This window comes from Phalacrocorax aristotelis, chromosome Z (genome assembly GCF_949628215.1).
Source record: "Phalacrocorax aristotelis chromosome Z, bGulAri2.1, whole genome shotgun sequence".
Taxonomy (NCBI): domain Eukaryota; kingdom Metazoa; phylum Chordata; class Aves; order Suliformes; family Phalacrocoracidae; genus Phalacrocorax; species Phalacrocorax aristotelis.
Window position 1 is genome coordinate 26,202,243 of NC_134311.1, and position 20,370 is coordinate 26,222,612.

The following is a 20,370-nucleotide window of genomic DNA, read 5'->3' on the forward strand; positions in this document are numbered from 1 at the left end:
ACCAGACAGAAAACACACAAAATCACAACATAAACCACCAGGTGTTTTCATTGACTTTTTTTTGCAGGTTTAGACTTGTCTCCAAGATGCCCATGGCTCGATGTTGCGTTGGCACTGGTATTTACACCGGACCGCTACCTTTGCCTGCGCCGGCTTCAAGAGGAGCACCTGTCTTCTGGCAGGCAGCCAGCACAGGTTCACGCGACGGGGTGGCCTGACAGGAACGCAACGGGGAGTCAGTCCCTGCCGCAGACCAAATGCTGGTCGCCGCCTGACGCGGAAGCAGAGGCCTGTCGGTGCCGACCGGGCCTGCGGGGCCGGGCACTGCGTGCGCAGGCGGCCAGGCCCGAGGCCAGGCCCCAGGCCGGATCCCAAGGCGTTGCTGCCCGCTGGCGCGGGCCGCGCGCGCGCCGCACCACCCGGCTCCTCCTTTCGCCAGCAGGTCCGTGGCGAGTGACGAGCCGGGCGGCCGGGCCGCCCCCTCCCCGCAGCGACGTGACGAGACACCCCACCTCCCTGCACTCCGCCCTCCCCCAGGACGCAGCGACGCTCTTGGCACTGATTGGGTCGAGCCCAAGGCATCACTCGGAGAGTTCCGTTAGCCCCGCGGGCGCCGCTCGCTGATTGGTTTTACTACTGGGCGGTGCTCGACTCCCATTGGCGTAGGCGGGGCACCCTCCCCTTCCGCGCTGATTTCTGGCGTGGGCGCCGGAGCAGAAGCTGCTGCCGCTCGGGAGTCGGTTCCTCTGCGACTTCTAGCCCCCATGGCCGACCTGGAGCTCTTCGGTGCTCAGCAGCCGCCGGCAGCTGTCGGTAACGGGGCGCTGGATGGCGCAGAGGAGGATCCTGCCGCCGCTTTTCTAGCGCAGCAGGAGAACGAGATCGCGGGCATCGAGAACGATGAGGGCTACAGCATCCTGGAGAGCGGCGAGGTGCCCGCGGCGCTGCAGGGTCCGGAGGGCCTTGACTCGGGTACGCGCGGAGGGAGGATGGGCCCCGCTCAACCGTTTCTCCCTATGGTGGCGGGGTTTCTGAGGGAGGCGCGCTGCACGGCGGGCGGGCCGGGGAGGAGAGGAGAGGGGTCCCGGCCTGGCGGGGGCTTCGCAGCCTCCCTTCTCCCTCGGAGGCCCCGTAGCCGGGAGGGGGCGGTGTCGGCGGGGCCCTCGCTTCGGCTTTCTGCACCGAGCACATGCCGCCGGTGAGCCGCGTCTGGCCGCCCAGGTGTGGCCCCGGGATTAGGTCTGGGCTGTGCAGGCATGTCTTCTTGGACGTCCTGAATATGCTCTGCCTTGTGTAAGTTATATCCCTGCTCCCTCAGACGGGGCGGTGTTTATATCTTGTAAAGATGTCTTGGTGCCCGGGCTCGCCAAAGTTAAGAACACTGATGATTAACTCTGATCTCGTCTAATCCAGGAGCTGCGTGAAATGAAGATCCACTGAAAGCAGGATAAGTCAATATGTTGTGTTCTGCCGCTTGTGTTTCTGTCTTCCGAGGCAGTGATCTTGGTCTTCAAGTATGCTGTCAGTTGAGCTAATATTTAATTTTACTAAGCCTCTAGCCTTTGTTCCTTGGTAACCTTTGTACTGAATGTGAGAAAACCGACACTGCAGAACATGCTCTTACATTCAGAGGAGGGTGGCTGTGTATGTTGGGGAAAAAGAGGTTAGTGTGTTTTCAGTCAGTCTAACAGTACTTAAAGCAGCCCTGAATGAACACTTCTGATTATGAAACATTTGGGGTTTTTAACTGAAGTCTAATAGAAAGGTGTTGTGAATGTAGGGTGATGCTGCACCTAACTGATGCTTCAACATTCTTGGAAGACTTTGCTTGTACTCGACTCTAGGTCCATAGGAATATATATTGCTCTCTTGTGACTTCCCTTTGTCACTTCAGGAAGATGCCATTCTTCTAAAGACTAAATTGAATAACTTTGCTCACGAATTCAGTCTTGGAAAGCTTTAGAATTAACTCTCCATTATTCTGATTTCTAAAATTACTGCCGTGTCTTATGGATAAGGATGCAGGTTCATAGTATCTCATGGAATTAAGCCCAAAGCTCTAAGTGAGTAAAGGAGACCTGTTGTTTCCAGTGCTTGTTTAGTGGTAGCGCAGCCCTAAGGGGTTCACTCATTCATGAAGCTCAAAACATATGGGCTACGTTTGTAGTTAAAAAGGGTGTTTACAGGGGAGTTAGGTGCTCTAAGCACTAGAACATAAGGCTAATTGTTATCAGAACACCGTCCTGTTTTGATATCAGACATAACTTCTGTGTATAATGCTGAAAAGGACAGAGTAGACCTCCTTCAGGAGCTTCAGACAAGCATTATGCCTTATATGATCTTTACATTCCAAACAGACTATGGAACATTGAAGTAGCTGTTCAAGGACTAAATTCTTTGGAGAAGGTTCTAACATTGGCCTTTCTCACAGGGTGCTAGAACTAACTAGCTCCATACCTTCTCTACATGCGTGCAACATGGCTATTGCAGAGCGATTCCTTGTCAAAATGTCAACTTGTTAAATACTTCTAGATTGGCTTGATATGTAAAAGCAGTTCTTAAGCTGGTTTTCAAGAGCTTTTTCTTGACTCATGTAAGTTTACTTGTTATGGAATGCAAAACTGTTATTGGAGAACTTTCTTTACAAAGAGCATCATAAAATAATGAATATGATAATATGGTCTAAAGATCTGGGAAGCCTAGGTGTGATCTATATGCCATCTTGCTTTCTGATTTGCACTAGGATTGCATTTATGCTCTGGCCTATTAAACAGGCACAGCAGATTGTGGTTGTGGACTTTTGGTGGTCCCATTTTTTAACAGAACATACATTTGTTGACTGTCGGAGCCTGTACTTGCTCTCTCCTTGTTAAAAAGTGCAGGCCTGCAGCAGTGCAAAATGTTCTGGTTCAGGCATGGTGACAAATGAACTAATAACTTCTGTTGCCGTTTGTGTTTGAGATTTCTTATCGTCTGATCAGTATTCTCACAAATACCACATAGCTATAGTCTCTAGTGCATATTAGTTTATTAAACTGTTTTGTGATTAACTTAAATAGGTGAATGCAAATTTCTTCTTGAAATAATACAAATTCTTATGTAAATCCTTAAGTACCATGATCAGGGATTTGTGGTTTTACTTTTTTATTGGTAACCTTTTTGAAGTCCTTATTTACAGATCTGTTGGATAAGTTTTTTTCTAAATACTGGGCCAAAAGTCATAACTCAGGCAGCTCTCAACTGAAGTTTGAAGATCTTAACTTCAAATATTATGAGAAGCAGTCACCAACTTCTCCAAATATACTAGTAAGAATGTTGTCTCATACAACAAACAGATTTTAAATTACAGCCTCTGAAAAGATTAAACAGATAAATGGACAGTAGTGAACTTCATGAACTGTTAATATCAGGAAACTGATATTAGTGTATATTTCTGTTAATTTAGTAATGGTGGATACTGGGTGAGTATGGCGGGGAATGGCAGAATGTTGTAAAGCTCATGTGTCTCACCCAGCATCACTGCATATTGCCATGGTCAGGGCTGGGATAGTGGCCTGTACCAGTAGGCCATTTATGATGTAAATAGCTATCCTTTTCAAGCTTCCTGGCCACGTGAAGGCTTATTTCCCTTGGAAGATGAGGCATAATCACTGCTTCAGAAAACAGGAAGTACTGTATAAGTCAAGTAATACAGTGCTGTTGCCTAGTTATTAGTAACTTGGTCTTTTATGAGATCTCTTTTTCAGTGATAAATCAACGCCTGCGTTTATTTACAGTTAAATTCTTCAATTCTCTCCAGTCTTCAGGCTATAGCAGTTCACTTGCTATGTTCTCTGAGCAGGAGAGAGTGTGTTCCATTAGAAGTGTATGGCTTCTAGAACCTGTATGTCAATATAAAAACCTTGTGACAGCTTGTCAAGTAGCTTCTTCTGGAGAATTACATTCAAAGACAAGCAGTTTTATATGTTAACGATCATGGAAATACACACAAGTTTAATGTAGGCTGTCTAGTTTCAAACATTGCCTTCACAGTTTCAGACTCTTGTCATTTTTATGTGAACTTGAATGAATTATGCTTCTCCATCTTCTGAAGAGGCCTATGAATCTCTCTAGGAATTAAGAAGCTTGTTCGGTGGTTTGTGCATAAACCACATTTAATAGCCTTTTAGGGACTGCATATCAATTTGCTTGAAAATATTAGGAAAGAATTGTTTCCTCCTGTAGATCTAGTTAGCACCACAGACAGAAAGAGTTCCTAATTTGTGGCTATTGATATTTTTTCTTAATTGTTTGAACAGCCATTGCTCTGGGTTTTGCTATGCAATCAGGATCTTGAGGCTTCAGACTACCATAAGGTAGCACTGAGGTATAATAAAGGTATAATAAATGGATGGTAATGTTTAACTTGTATTTGCTGTCTTGTGGTGGTACTGCACTATTATGAACCTTATGGCAAAAAAACCTATTTTTCTGTTTGCAAGAGAATACTACATCTGTTGGGAAGTTACAGAAACTCTCATGGCTCAGCATTATTGCAGAGGAAGGTGTGGTCTAGTACTAGCCTATTGATTATACTGAAAATGTGGGAATTCTAATGGGTTTTGGTACAACAGCAGGTTAGAACTAAAACAGAAAAGAAGAACCCTTCCTGACCTTCTTGCTTTTATTTTGCATACAGGCATGAGACTGAGTTATAGGTAGGAAAACTATTCATCAGTTTATTGCATAACTAGCTAAAGAGAAACTTTTTGAGGATGAGAGGTAGGTGAAGGGGAAGCATGATCTATGCCCAAAAGAAAAAGGATTGGAAACTAGACCTTGAGTGGTGAAGTTATTTAATGTTATGCCAGAATATATTAAACTTTATTATATTCTTCTGTTGCTTTAACTATAGGTACTAGTTCACTCAAAGTAGCAATGAAGAAGTAGAGTACATGTTGTTTAAAAGAGATGCTGAAAGTAGCTCACAAAAATACTTTCTTGTATGGTCATATTGAATCACAGAATGGCAGGGGTTGGAAGGGACCTCTGGAGATCATCTTGTCCAACTCCCCTGCTTGAGCAGGCACACCTAGAGCAGGGGCACAGGACTGTGCCCAGGCTGGTTTTGAACACCTCCAGGGAAGGAGACTCCACAACCTCCCTGGGCAGCCTGTTCCACTGCTCTGGCACCCTCACAATAAAGAATTTTTTTCTCTTATTGAGGTGGAACTTCCTGTGCTCCAACTTGTGCCCACTGACCCTTGTCCTGTCATTGGGCACCACTGAAAAGAGTCCAGTGCCATCTCTTGACACCCACCCTTCAGATATTTATAAGTATGGTTAAGATCCCCCCTCAGTCTTCTCCAGGATGAACAAACCCAAGTCTCTCAGCCTTTCCTCAGAAGGGAGATGCTCCAGTCCCCTGATCATCTTGGTAGCTCTCTGCTGGACTTGCTCAAGCAGTTCCACATCCTTCCTGAGGTGGGGGCCCAGAACTATACAGAGTACTCCAGATGTGGCCTTGCTAGGGCAGAGTAGAGGGGGAAGATAACCTTCCTTGACCTGCGGGCCACCCTTCTTTTTATGCACCCCAGAATATTGTTGGCCTTATCCACAAGGGCTCATTACTGGCTCATGGTCAACTTCTTGTCCACCAGCACTCCCAGGTCCTTCTCAGCAAAGCCCCTTTCCAGCAGGTCAACCCCCAACCTGTACTGGTGCATGGGGTTGTTCCTTCCCCAAGTGCAGGACCTTGCACTTGCTTCTGTTGAATTTCACGAGGTTCCCCTTGGCCCATCTCTCCAGCCTGTCCAGGTCTCATTGGATGGCAGCAGAGCCTTCTGGTGTATCAGCCACTCCTCCCAGCTTGGTATCGTCAGTGAACTTGCTGAGGGCACACTCTGTCCCTTTGTCCAAGTCATTGATGAATGTATTGAACAGGACTGGACCCAGCACAGACCCCTGGGGAACACTGCTAGCTATGGGGCTCCAATCAGACTCTGCCATGTTGATCACAACCCTGAAGTTCATTTCTCCTCAATGAGGATATTGTCCAAAGCATAGCTGGATAGGAAGTCCTTAAGAGGAACTAATCCATGTGTTAAGAAATGGTTGCACTTGTGTTAGAAGAGCTACCCCTGCAAAGTCCTGCCTCTGGCTGTTCTGATAACTGTCTTTTGCATTGAGAGTAAGACTTCAGAGAGGCTAGTGAACAACGATAAGCAAACTTCTTTTTATGCCAGGTAGTACTGAGGCTGATATTAGTGCAAGCAGTTGCCTTCAGAGTAGTTGATCATCATTGTGATAAGCCTCTGAAGTCATACGTTTACTTGTAGGACTGGAGTGACAAAACTATTCTTGTATTTATCTTCAAGCTACCTAGCCCTTTCTTTTGTAAGCTGTAGTACATGTGGAGGGCACTGATTCTAGCTGCCTGTTTCTGGCAAGCTTGGCTGTTTTTTCTCTCCTGTGAATGCAAGGTAGCTGATATGGGTTATCCTCTGCTAACCATTCTAGACTTTAAAAACTATCTGGGTTGCTGTGTGGAATTTCATTATTACTCTGTTGTCAGCCTGCGTTACAGCTGTAGATGTTTGGACCTGTTCTTTGCAACAGTATCCTTAGAAGTGCAGCTTTATCCTAAGTTCAGGAGCAAACACCAAGGAGTATGGATCATTACTGACTAGAATAGTTCTAAACGTCCAATGTTAACTTCAGGAGCTTCAGGATGCAATACTGTAATAGAACTGGAGGGACTTTGAAGCCAGTAGAGAGCTCTCATTGTTCATGTCTGAGGAAAACATAATGATAGCAATAACAGTATTTAGGCTTTTTCTGTGGGAAGTCAGGTATGCAATGTTTCCATGGTCAAAGAAATCTGATACACAACTAGCATTGATTATTGATACGAAGGCTGGCAAGCAGATAGTTGTTCTAGACTTCATATTGAATTATACAAACACTAAGACTGGAGAGCTGGAATAAAAGAATGTTTGACTATTGGTCTGGTTCCAGTTAGCATACTTGTATTACCATATGATAGTATGCTGGTACAATGCCATTTCCTCTTCTGCTTGCAGTATGCTTTGTCAGCATGCTGACGCTGCATCTTAATCACAAGTTTAAGGGAGCTCAAAACAGTTGAGAGGTTTGTTTTAATACTTTTGATGCATCTGACATGGGTGCCCACTGGAAACGCTTAGCTCTGTGCCAGTTAGTGGCTCTTTCTATGCAGAAGAAAAGCTGCCTGAAGACAAACACATTTGTTTTATCTCAGCTGCAGCCCTCAGCAAGGATGTTCCTTTTACCTCAGCAGACCACCAGAAGATCTTAATGAATGTTTTTGGTATAACAAGAAAACTTAATCATGTTATCGCAGTTCTTGGAAGAATCTTAAAGACTTATTAGCCCTCTCAGGCAGCTAGTGAGTCAGTGCTTCCCAAGGCATATGTCTCATGAAACAACTACCTTCCTTCCAGAGATGAGAACTACATATATTTAAAGGCTGGCCTCCCTTGGGTGTTGTAGCAATAAACTTGTGGCTCCAGCTTGATTGTCTGAGCGTGTGAAATGCTCTCTGCTCTTCCCAGGTAGGCAGAGCAGGCAGCTGGCTTATTCAGGCTGTTAATGTCAGTATGAGTTATAGACCCTGGCTTAGCTTTAATTCCAGCCCTGTCAAAACAAGGTGAACAGCTGCAGCGTATGTGTGCAGTGCCGATAGGTTTAAACTGAAGGGGAGTGAAGTGTAAGCATGTTTTCTTTGTGGGCTTTAGTCTTCATAAACCTTTAGTCTTCATAGTAGAACTGTTAATTGTGGCTGTAACTGCCCAAGTCAGCGTATGTGCAGGGACCTCTACCAATCTGCTTGGAAGGAACTTCCAGGCTGATGTTCAGTGATGCGCAGGGTAGTTGCTGTGAAGCTGTTAGCTTTATGTGCCTCTCAAACCAGGTCTTTCTGGCTCCTGTAACTTGCAGAGGAGTAGCAATCAGGCAAGGTAGCTACCACTTTTCAGACAGAGGAGTCTAGTTATAAAATACTGGGTTCTCATAACTGAAAAGCTAGCTTTTGTTGATTTGAGTCTTCCCCTAATGAAGCCAGTAACAATCTTCTTGGAGACTAGTATCTTCCGATTCACTGCCATGTTTGAACTGATGATTTTACAGTCCTCTACCTAATACAGTCAATAATTGCTATCCAGGGCTTAGGGATAAGGACTTAATACTTGCCTAGTTCCCTGATAAAGGAGTGTGAAGAGTTTCCTGTTGCCATTATCACTAGAGTGACACTGGGGCATACATAAGCACAAAGAAATAGAGCATACAGCAACATAATAGTCTCAGTTTTAGGTGAATTAGCTATCTTTCTTAGGAAGGCGGTGCAGAATAACTGGATTTTCTGCTTACTGTTGGGTGGCTTTGCTACAGTCTCCTCTTTCATTGAAGAGTGTATTAACATGGTGGAAACACTTCTATGTGATAAGTTTATGCATGGTGGCATTATGGCTGAGACAAAGGTGGTAATACAGCCTGTTTATATCATGCAGGCAGATGTTACATAGCACTGTTCCAGAGAGATGCCTTGCTCAGAATTAGCAGTTCTTGAAAATCTTGGTGTGTTTTGCATAGTCCGGAGATTTAACTAGCCTCACTAACTCAAACGTTTGTCTCAGCTGACACATGTTCCCCATGGCTGTGTTTTAATAAGATGAAATTTTATGGTTCTGTGGCAAAGCATTCTAGCTGATCCTGTTCCTGAGGCTCTGCTGCCACTGTTACTTCAGAGGGAATAATATTGCATCTGAAGAAAGAAGCTATCAAACATGTCATCACAGAAGGCAGCAGAAAGGTGGCTTTGCTAGGAATGTTAGTTGTAGCTTTTGAGCTGGTTAGGAATTAGGAGGCAACCAAACTAGGACAAAAATTGCTAAGTGTGTTGGCTGCAGGATTGTTAATCTTCCAGGTGGAGACCAGACCACGAGAGCCATGCTTCTTAACTTCTGAATAGTTGTCTAGTAGACAGCTTCTAAGATAGGGAGGAGAAAGTGGGAGTAACTTTAGAAGACTGTCTGTAGCAGCTTCTCAGCAGTGTCAGCTCTGCTGTCTATGTAGTCCGAAGCATTATCTCATGGTGAAGAAATGACCTTGTACTACTGGGTCTGCAAAATAATGGCTCACTTGGTTTTCTTGTGCCTATCTGGAAAAGTACGGAGATAAGGGAGTGACCCTGCAGGGTATCAAGTAATGATCATTTATGTAATTCCCTCATTAGATACTCTTGTAAAGTTTTCCATACAAGTTACTGGAATCAGTAAATCTGGTGTTCTGTCTTTTCTCAAATGGCTAAACTGTAGTCACTTCTTTACAGGTGCTGTTGATGGAGTGCTTAATGGAGATGTCTATAAGGTAAGATAGAAGTGTTCTGTACTTAGAATGTCCTGTTATACTCTGAGAACTTTACCTTAATCTAGACTAATTTCTTGTCTCTAGTGTACTTTTATGTCACCTCTGCAGAGGAACTTCTATTCTGACACTGCATCTCATAAAGCTGTTAATGCTCTTAATATGCTCTTCCTCTGAACTTAGAGGCAACTTAAAGCAGCAGCACATTTTGAATTATGGCTTAATAGGACATAACCACCGTCAGCAGAGTGACAAGCTCTGTGGTATGACTTAACATTGACTTGCCACTGGCTAATAAGATGCAAGCATGCTCTGACTATGTAGATTGAAGCAGAGTTTTCTGAATTGCTTGCCCTTTAAGGATAATTCACATGTCCTGGTTGTCTTACCAAGATTGGTCTTACAGCTGACTGAAAACATTGTACGGTACTTAGTGACATAAAGTTACATGACATTAAGCTGCTGGCTAAATAGCGCAATCATAGTATGGAAATGTGTTAGTCATGGTAATGACAAAAGGAAGAGTTACTTCGTTTTTTAGTGACAGGGAGGAACGAGGCATGCTAAGGCAATCACTGTGTTGTAACTGAATTTCACACCACTTTGGCTAAGGCATTGTCACTGCCTGCTATCAGAGTTGGCTGGATAGCCCTGACTAAATGAATGCTTGGGAAGGGGGCATCACATGACCTACTTCTCCACAGAGTTCTAAGTGAACACCAAACTTTGTGGAGACACAAACAGCTTTCACTGGTGCTAACATTTTTACATTCTCACCATTGCTGTGAGATTGATGGGGAAACTGTATCTTATTGGCCTTTTTGTTTCCTTGTACAACAGAAGGTAGATGAAATAACTTAATTTTGTTTGCAATTCTGAGTGACCAGCTGCTTCAGTTGATAGAGCTTCCTCTTAATGAGGAAGGACAGAGCAAATGGGCTATATGTATCTTTTGTTTTAGCTATCTGTAACTAGTTTGCCCCTGCAACTGGCCAGTTTATTTTATTTTGAATTGAATGTGAAGCCTGGTGGTGTTGTACCAGCCTAGCTCCTTCTCTTTGCATTATTCCTTCACTGAGGGCTACAGGAGGTCCAAAGAAGGGCAAGACACAGCCAAATCTGCCATTAGCTGCAATCTATCTGTTACTGTCAGGAGTGGTATTTCTTAGGTCTGTTAAGAATAGGGTCAACCAATAAAAGTTATTAGACTTGGAGTATCCTCTGTGGCAAACAGCACAATATTCAGTAACTTTGCAAATCTGGCGTATTAATGATAGCCTTGTTTCTGGCAAGTCTTTGAGCTATTGTGTAGTAAAAAGTATGACAGTACTCACACTGTTTTGATGCTGAAATGTTGAAATGCCTCTTGTGTTCTAAGCTGGATACAGCAATCCAAATTCTGTAATGTCTTTAAAGGACATTGGCTTTTAATATCAATTAAGTTTTCAGATGTCTCTGAGGTACACAAATAAGTCAGAAAGTTTTAAACTCCTATGCACAAAACTGTAAAAAAAAATACTCTCACAGCCAATATTTAAGGTGAAATGAACTTGAGGATCTCTAGGCCTATAACTGCCTAGTGAGGTGCTAGGCATTGTCTTCTGCTTTCTTCAGGTATAGAGCTCTGGCACAGTTTGACTTCCAAGTCAACTTGAGTTTGTGTTTGATCCCTGATTGCTAGAGGCAGTTCTGTATTAATTTGCTTCAAACCTGTGTAATTTGTGGCAAGAGATTTTTTCATGTTAATGGTGGAAATGCAGTATAACATCAGATGAATGTGTTATGTCCTCAGTTCTAATAGAGTGATTTTATGTAGCTTGCAGGCTCTTATCTGAAATATTGAGTTGTCATGTATAAATGACATTACTATTCCTTGCCTTTAAGGAGAGCAATGGTCCACCGGACTCATTTGCTGCCATATCCCAAGTAGATCGACTGCAGTCAGAACCGGAGAGTATTCGTAGATGGAGAGAGGAGCAAAAGGAGCGCCTGGAGCAACTTGGTAAGGAGGGTGTTTGTTGCAGTAGTGTTCTTGCTTGTAACTTCGTGGCAGCTTCTTACGCAGCAGAATTCTCAATGATGGCTTCTGGCTCTTGGTAATCTAACACACTTGAGTTTGAGCAGCAAGTCTAGATGAGTCTTCCAGTAAGCAGACTTAATACTGGTGTAGGAATCGGCAGGTAAGTGGCTTTCTGAACCTTGAAGTATACATGTGGCCTGCCCTTTACTTAAAAATATGCAGACAGACTGAACAGCTTTTATCAGCAGAAAAGATAAATACTGCAGCCATTAGCACTTCTTTCAAAGGATAAAGATTGCTAATTTTGTAATTGCTGAGGCCATCTGTTGTCACATGGATCTTAATCTAATACTTAAGTAATGGACTGGTAACTAAAGTGTAAAATACAGCTATGAAATGTAGCAATATCTACCAGCGGACAGCTTCTAAGGGCCTACAAACTGGTATGCTTTTCACTTAACATTAGGGAGGAGGCTTTGCTGAAAATTGTTCAGACAGAACCTTCTGTACAATGTGCTTCTGGATAGAGTTGAGCTTCTTGCTCCTCTTGTGGGCTAGTTAGAGCAGATGAGCTTCTCCTGAACTGTAGGCTGGGTGGAAAAGCATGCTGACTCCCTCACTCTGTCTAAGCACAGAGGCTTTACTGAGCTTTGTTCTAGTACTAGCATAGCAAGGTTTCTGTTTTTGAATAGTTTGCAGGCCAGCAGACTTACTGAATCTGAATTAGTCTATTCTATAAATGCCCATCCTAAACTGGACTGTCTCAGTTTTGCAGTACAGGCATTCTGTTTAGCTAATCCTCTGAACATTCATGGTATTTAGGGTTCTTATGGCCTAAATCAGAAAATCTCCTAACCCCTACCTGAGTAGGTCAAGCAACTGTCTGCACTAGAGTGCACCCTGAGCTATCAGCTGAAATGTTAGCAAGATCCAGCTGGAACAAACATGACTGACAAATCAATTCTTAAATCTTCAGATGCGAACTCACGAAAGCAGGAAGCGGAATGGAAAGAGAAAGCAATAAAGGAATTGGAGGAGTGGTATGCAAGGCAAGACGAAAAGCTCCAGAAAACAAAAGTGAGCAACAGGTAAGATTTCTCCATCCCCAGCTATCCAAGGAGTTATGATACTGGATGTGAAAGTAATGGAGAAGAGAGGTTAGAATACTTCCAGTATGCCCTAAGGCACTAGTCCTTCAGATCATGAAAGTAACCCCTCCTACTAAGAAACGGGTCTCCAGTGGTAGACTATCTTTCTAAATTTTCTTAGAATCTAGATTAAAAGTCTAGGAATAGCAAGAGAAAACATTAAGATAAAACAGAATTACTGAAGATTCCTTAAGACACAAAGTTTGAATGTGGCCAGAAAAAGTTCTAGTCTACCCAGTTGTTTGCATGCTACTTGCTGCAAAGATCTTCAGTGACTGTAATTACCTACCTTGAGACTAGCAATCTTACTTGCTATTTTTAGAGCACATGGAAGTGGCCTTCTAGTTAGTCTTTGCTACAAGTTAGTTCATTAGGTATCTTAAAATCTTTGGCTGCTCCTTTTGGTAGCATTTGAGAAATAACCTGACTCAGTTCTGCTAATGAAGAACTAAATGTTCACTGTGTCTATGTTGGGTTTGAATTGTCTAATTATGGGCCCTGGGGCAGAAACTAATAACATGGCTGCTAGTCTAGTAAGCTCTCACACTTTTAGAAGCTCCTAGTGAAATTTTGACTTGAAACTATGTAAAGGTAAATATGATAGTACTGATACCACTTAGATCTCTGCTTCTGACCTATGGTTGCCAGCATCATTCTGTCCAGGTAATCATCAGGGCTGCTTTATACTTTGGGAACCCACAGACTTTCAAGATGAACTGTTTTTTTTGAAACCATTTTTCTTATTAAAATGGCCAGCAGGACTGTCTTGAGTAAGTAGAGTTTTAGGTAGACTCTACCTTTTACTAAAGGAAGAAAGAAGGCCTACACTTCCTACAAAATTATGGATTTGACACTTGCATTCACTGAGGTACAGTCTTTTGGTTGAGCCAAGAAACAAACAGGATTGGCACCCTTCTAGTTGGTGGCTATTGCTGCTGATACTCCCAAAGCTTTGTGGGCAGCGTTCGAGGGCAGGGTGTGCACTCTGGAGCAGGGTCCATTTAACAAGTGTTGTGCAGAAATAGTGTTTGGCATTCTCATCAGCCTGGTGAGATGTCTCTCCCCTAATGGCAGTTTCTGTCCACTGGAAGTAGCCTAATGCTAACACTGGGGCTCTAATCTCAAACTAGCTGGTCCCACCTTCTAGGATGTAGCAGAGCTTTTGTGTTGCCCTCTGAGTCAGTGGCTTAATGGATACAGTTGATGTGGTAGCTGCTTTCCTGTTACAGTAAGTGTAGGTGAAATAAGGTTAATGTGCTTGTTAAAACTGCTTTCAGCTGTGTTCCGTACTTCTCATCCTTATCTCTTTTTTCCTGCCTGCTTGCCTTCCTGTTGGACTACTTGCTACCTAGGGTGGCAGATGAAGCTTTCTACAAACAACCCTTCGCTGACGTGATTGGTTATGTGTATGTTGCTTAACTACTAATTCTGCTTACTAGTCAACTAGGTAATGAGGACTATCAGAAATAGTGCTGAATGTTTAAAGATTAATTCTGAATGTTTCAGAGCAGTACAAGCTAATATAAGTAAATAGCCTTTACTTTTTTGACTGCCTCTGAACTGCGGTATTAAGTGCCGTCTTCCTGTAAGGATCCCATACACTGCACAATGTCAAGCACTTTCAGATTAAGTCATAGTATATGTACCACTGGAATTTTGGTAATGACTTCAGCAGTCTTTAGATGTAGGGATTTACCGTTGCTTCCAGTCCAATGAACACTGCTTGGCCCAGTGCTTTGCTGGGTGTGTGGGTTAGTGTCTGCATGCTCACATGGGTGCTGTGTTTAGTCCTAGCCACTTCCATAGAGAAGCACAATGTTTAACTCTGCATTCTCTGCAATAGGCATTGAGCTCCTAATCTGTGCTTATTTGCTTACATAATCAGAAAAATATTCAAGCACTGCTTGCATGTGAAGCTCCACAAGCCAAGGAATGGGAAAGGAATCACCTGCCATAAATCAGGGTAGAAGAGGTGTGTGCATATAGAATTAGGATGCCATTAGAGAACAGATGAGAAGTACAATAAGGTGGTATTGGAAAATCAGCATTAGCTGCTGGGAGAACATATATAAGAGCAGGAGCTCTGTGTAGACATTTTGCCAGCTTAATAGGTCAGTGAGAATACAGCCATGACTTTCAGGCCCCAGTGAGTATACTAGTTTCCATGGAGTGGAAGGATTGCAATGTTCATTGGCTTGTTCATGTGTTTTAATTTCTTACCTTAATTTGTACACTTGAATTGGAAGATGACCATGCCACAGATTCTAAGGTGACACCTTTAGAAGGTGTATTGGTGAGCCATGGTCTGGCTTTGAGTGCATTAATATTGAAGATCCAGTGTGCAATTCATGACCTAACTGTAGGTGGATGTAAACCAAGACTTGTGAAATGATGGATTTACAGGTGGTGTTTGACTTTTCTGAAATCTCCTACAGTTGATTTAGATAGATTTTTTCCAATAAAACCCTTATTTTCATATATCCAATGCAAATGTGCAGTATAAGTGCTGCAGAATAAAATTGGCAGCCTGTTCCTGAATATAGGCTAAGCTACTAGTGCATGTTCAGCCAGCTGATCATCTGCATTAAACTCATTCTCATTTTCTATATCTGACTTAAACTTTCTCTCCTTGTTTCTTTTCTTCTCTTCACCTTTAAGCACAAACATAAATCATCCTTGCTACAGCCTAGAACAGTTAAGTAAAAAAATCTTCACTGCCCCTTAAAAGTGTCATGTCACATGGAGTAGCAGTGTTGTAGTGACCCTTGTCTTCAGTGGTGTCTGTAACCTCATCATCCCTGTGAACAGTGCTGAACCCTCATGGGAGAGTCATCTTCACTGCTTTTTTTTTGTACTGCTTGTTGGAGTAGATGGATTTGGTTTGATCTCTTGGTGCTTACTGCTCTTGCACTTAGGCAGCTACCAGGGCCCCACAGTTCATGTAAACTAGATGCTGGAGTGTTATCCATGCATTGAAGCAATGCTGTTGGCAGCATAGCAATGCCAGAACGATTCAGCTGGGAAGTCACTGGCACTAACCTGTGCATAATGTGAAAAGCCTCCTTAGAGTCTCTTTAGGGTGAGAGCAGGGGAAGTGTGTTTATCCTGTGAGCTGATCTCAGACGAGTCATCCCTCTGCCAAGATATGCTTTAGCCTATAGCACCCAGAAGCATGGGATTCATGACTTAAATTCCTTCTGATTCATGCTGCTTCTCTGCAGCACTGGGAATCATCAGCAGATTATTTTATGATAGGCTATAGGCCTTGGGACTGATTTAAATCCTCAAATGGAATCTGTTTTAAGACATGCTTGCAGGGAGTTGTAAATTTCCAGTTGGCAAGTGTCCAGTATAAGCCATTAAGTGGCAGAGGCTTAACTTGTTAAACTTGGGCATCTCTCCATAAATAAATTGCCTACATAGGAGTACCTTACTTCCTCACAGTTTGTGTGGTGACTCCTTAGGCAGACTCAATTATCCTTAAAACCAAACACCTGTATTCCAACATTTTACACAGCAATCCTCTGCACTGCTTGTGCATAGCATACTACTGCAACCTACTTTCATCTCTAGGGTTGGGGCAGTGGGAGCTTAAGTAGTCATAATGTCCACAAGAAGCTGCCAGGTCACATTTCTTCTGAAACATGCTGAGAGAAACCGCGTCCTGTAAGAGGGAAGGAGCGCCTTATATATTGGGCATTAACGCAAGGTACATTGCATTGCTTTTAGGGCAGCTGAAGAAGCCTTTGTGAATGATGCAGAAGACATTTTTCCAGGCACTGAGTGGGAACGTGTGGCTCAGCTCTGTGACTTTAATCCCAAGTCTAGTAAGCAGGCAAAAGATGTGTCCCGCATGCGTTCAGTCCTCATCTCACTCAAGCAGGCTCCGCTGGTTCGCTGAAGGAAAGCACAATGGAAACACTACAAATGCAGTATCTTAACCTTACTCAGAGAAGCTATGTTTGCAGTAATTGGATTAATTGTTTCAATGTTTTTTTTTGGACCAAACTTCATGATGTATCTAGAGCTGATCATTGTTTGATTGCATGTTCTTCCTCATGTTTCCTTTCTGTGTCTGAAATGGGAGAACCTTCAAAACTGTAGTCTCTGTGCCATTATGCACTGAGATGTCTCTTCCGACATTACTGATTAAAGATCTGTTAAACAGCAAAACGTGTTGACTTTGGATGAATTAAGAAGCTCTTCTTTCCCTTTCGACAGGGGCTGTTTGAATTGAGTGTGAGCAAAAATTTCTCTTAATTGCTAGTTGATTTCACCTTGCTGGTGACTGACCAGCCAGCGATGCTCCTGGTCTCTGAGAGGCTGTTTTGCTGGTCTCCATAAGCTTTCTTAAAGCTCTTGAGAGCTTTAGTTTAAAAACTGCTTCCCTATCCAATTTATCACACAAGATAGAAGCTCTAGGAAACTGGAGTAGCAGGCTTGTTAAGGAGCTTAGCTCACTTCAAGCGGGACTGAGGACGCTGCCTTCTGCAGGTAAGCAGTTCTGTGTAGTTTTCTGCTGTCACTCCAGCTGCAGATCTTAGGCTAGAAATACAGTACAGGGCACTGAGCAGTTAAAGCCTTTGACATTCTGCTGCATATACTGTTCTGCCATGTGTTTAATGCTGGCTTCGTACACAAAGTCCTGTTGTAAAGAGGCTGTTTGGGTGTGTTTTGAACTGTGTCCTTGTCCTTACTGACTCTTGCAGACACTTTCTTGCATCAGGGTGGTGGGCTGGAGGTTTGGAGAGCAAGGGAAAGGTAGACTTGCTCTTACTGCTGCTCATCTACTGGGTTGGAGCTCTGTCTGCCAAGGTGGTTGAATTTGTAACAAACTGATACAGAAAATCTCTGTTTTGCTGCTTCCTTGGCTCTCTAATCTCAGCCAGTATTCACAGGGGCTGTATTCTAGCCTTGCTTTGGTAAGACTTACATTAGCTGTCTATCTTGTAAGAATAGTCTGTTCAGTCTCCTACATTATTTCACCATTTTTATCGAAGATACAGTAGCTGATCTAGTGTGTAGCAGAACTCCTTTAATACCTTTTGTGTTCAGGTGAGGTTAGTCCAGACAGTTTGAAGGAGGCTGCAGGTAGAGGTTGAAATTTACTAAGGTTCAAGGAGTTGCTGCACAGCAACTGTCATACTAGCAGCTGTGTCCCTTTGGTTTATAAGATATTGAATAAGTAGTTGCCAGTTGGGCTTCAACAGTTAAGCTGTACTTTTCTGTTGTGTATAGTGGCTGGAGCTATTCTCATGTTTGCAAGTGTACTCACAACCTGCTGATGAGTGCTGATGAAAATGATAGTCTACAGGTCTGGAAGCTTAATTCTGTGGAAGATTAAAGCAGGAAAATATTTTCTGAACTGCACAGGGATGACGCAGGTGAGTTTAATAGGACTGAAGCACAGAGCAAGTCCATAGAATACTGATACTCAGTGCTAGCCTTGACCAGTTATGCATTCACCTTGACTGAAAACTTCCTTTCTTCCACTCACCCCAAAGCCCTACAAACAAAGGCTTCTAAGATGAATTGGTAACTTAATAAAGAAAATTCCACTGCATTAAAGATACAATGTTTAAAAATGTTAATTTGAATTTACTGGAATTTGAAAGATCAGCAGATTAGAGGGGCTCCTGCACAGAGTTTTGGAACTGATTAATCACCACATTGTCCTACCTCATATCTGTGCTAAGGGCATGGGGTTTGAGCTGCAGTCCAAGACAGTGGGCAAAGGCTTTCAATTCAAGGCCAAAGCAATGTGCTAGAAGTCAAAGCAGTGTTTTATAAGCTGGGTTTGCAGGGGCTAACAATCTCTGGTTTTTTTTGTGCACACCATCTAGCTGGAACACTTAACAAGCAGCGCTCTGGGTTTTTGTTACCTCATCTAGCTCTTGTGCTGAGATTTAATTTAATTTTTTATTCAAGTATGCTACCTCGTCGTCTCCCTCCTACCTCCTGTATCAGTGCTGTTGTGGAATCACAGGAAGGACCTCTGGAGGTCGTCTGGTCCAACACCCCTGCTCAAGCAGCACCACCTAAAGCCAGTTGCCCAGGACCATGTCCAGGTGGCTTTTGAAGATCTGCAAGGAGGGAGACTGCAACACCTCTCTGGGCAACTTGTGCTCAGTCACCTTCACAGTGGAAAACGTGTTTCCTGAGGTTCACAGAGGGAACCTCCTGTGTTTCCGTCTGTGCCCATTGCCTCTTGTCCTGTAACGGCACCACTGAAAAAAGCCTCCCTCCATCTTCTTTGTACCTGCCGTCCAGGTATTTGTACACATTGAGATGCCCCCTGAGCCGCCTTTACTGCAGGCTGAACGGTCCCAGCTCTCTCAGCCTTTCCCCAAGGACAGATGCTTTAATTGCTTAAATCATCTTTGTGGCCCTTTGTTGGACTCTTTCCAGTCCATGTCTCTTGTACTGGGGAGCCCAGAACTGGACAAAGCACTCCAGATGTGGCCTCACCAGTGCTGAGTAGTGGCCTCCCTAGTGGTGTGGCATCACCAGTGCTCTACTTAGACTTTCTGTGTCTGAGAATTGTTTTAGATACTTAAACCATGTGACACTGAGGAAAAGAACACTCAGCTTTATTTAGGCAAGTCTGGGCCCTTGTGCGTGCTTCTTAACACTGACTTTTTTCCTTCAGAGGTCAGCATCTGTCACTTTTTGTGGCTTCATGTGACAATTCTGTGCTACATCTGGCCTAGTTAAGGATACTCATTCCTTTGTTTACTGGCCTTAACTTCCCACTGTTTCTGCTTACCTCCATAGCAAATAGCTGATGTAGAAAACTGAGTCAGTCCATGTGTCACGATCCACTGTTGGGTTGAACAGTTTGGCAGAGGTTAAACCCCCTTGCTTTCCAACCAACCTCAGATAATTCTGGGAGGTTGGGGGCGGCTGGGCTTAACTTCTGATTAACTCCAATGTGTTGTTGTGACTAGGTTCCTTTTACGTTCTCGAAAGCAGAATTAAGACTCAAAATGGAGTCAAGTGCCAAGTCACTTTATTTGGCCAGAAATAGATACAGGAGAGAAAAGCAAAGAAAGAGGGAAAAAAAAGGTGAAAAAGGGAACGAGAGGGAGGGAGAGAGCAGGACTGTTGCGGTAGCTATCACCACGGACCTGCGGCAGTCCGTCCAGTCCGGGCGGGGAGTCCGGGCGTCTGATGCATCTTTGAAGCTGGTGGAGGGGGAGATGTTCTAGAACACGACCCCCGTCGTCTCTGCTGGTTTCCCCTTTTATAAGGTTGCTCTCTTGCATAGTCAGTAACTGTTCTGCATGCCCCTGCCTCCCCCTTGGCAGTGGGGCAAATGCCTAGTACTATAGCTAGAGGGTGCCTGAAAGTTCTAGATGGTCCGAGCCCCCCTCATATGTTGCCAGTCGGCCTTGGGCCCGGGCGTATGTGCGGAGGACGAGTAGTCTGAGAGAATGGGGTGCACATTCCTGCTGGGTTGGCCTTGGTGGTTAAACTGTTCTGCTCAGCTGCCGTAGTGATCAGGCTTTGGTAGTTAAACTTGCCTGCCAGCAATGTTGAGACAAGTTTCTAGTCCTTGACACAGTGGAATCTGGAAAAAATCCTGGACACTTCCCATCCTTTGAGCACAACCCCATATGCATGTGCACAAAGATCTCGTGCAGCACTGAGAGAGAAGCACAGACTCCTGCTGAATACATCCTGGTATAGAACTTGCTTTGTTTACCTTGTGATCAGGTGGCAGACAGCACCCAGCCAGAAATGATGATGAGCATTTGTAGAGAAGTAGGATGGAGAGAAGGTCATAGGTTCATTATAAAGCAGGTAGCCTGTAAACAACAG

At 43.8% G+C, this 20,370-nt stretch overlaps 1 protein-coding gene across 2 annotated transcripts; it reads left to right on the forward strand.

Moving 5' to 3' along the window:
- Window positions 1–559: 559 nt before the first annotated feature.
- Window positions 560–16,722, forward strand: CLTA (clathrin light chain A). 2 transcript variants are annotated; one of them, XM_075079198.1, is made up of 6 exons: window positions 681–972; window positions 9,347–9,384; window positions 11,266–11,383; window positions 12,378–12,489; window positions 13,902–13,955; window positions 15,208–15,289. In XM_075079198.1, the coding sequence occupies exons 1-6, from the start codon at window positions 765–767 to the stop codon at window positions 15,272–15,274; spliced, it is 597 nt and encodes a 198-aa protein (XP_074935299.1). In that variant the 5' UTR covers window positions 681–764; the 3' UTR covers window positions 15,275–15,289. The 2 variants fall into 2 exon arrangements, with proteins under 2 accessions (XP_074935298.1, XP_074935299.1); XM_075079197.1 differs by lacking the exons at window positions 13,902–13,955; window positions 15,208–15,289 and adding an exon at window positions 16,279–16,722 and having other exon boundaries at window positions 560–972.
- The last annotated feature ends 3,648 nt before the right edge of the window (window positions 16,723–20,370 follow it).

Coding starts and splice junctions, on each gene's coding strand:
- CLTA (XM_075079197.1), top strand. CDS start 765: ATGGCCGACCTGGAGCTCTTCGGTGCTCAGCAGCCGCCGGCAGCTGTC. Junction 11,384..12,377: donor GGAGCGCCTGGAGCAACTTG/GTAAGGAGGGTG, acceptor TTAAATCTTCAG/ATGCGAACTCACGAAAGCAG. Junction 12,490..16,278: donor AAAACAAAAGTGAGCAACAG/GTAAGATTTCTC, acceptor CATTGCTTTTAG/GGCAGCTGAAGAAGCCTTTG.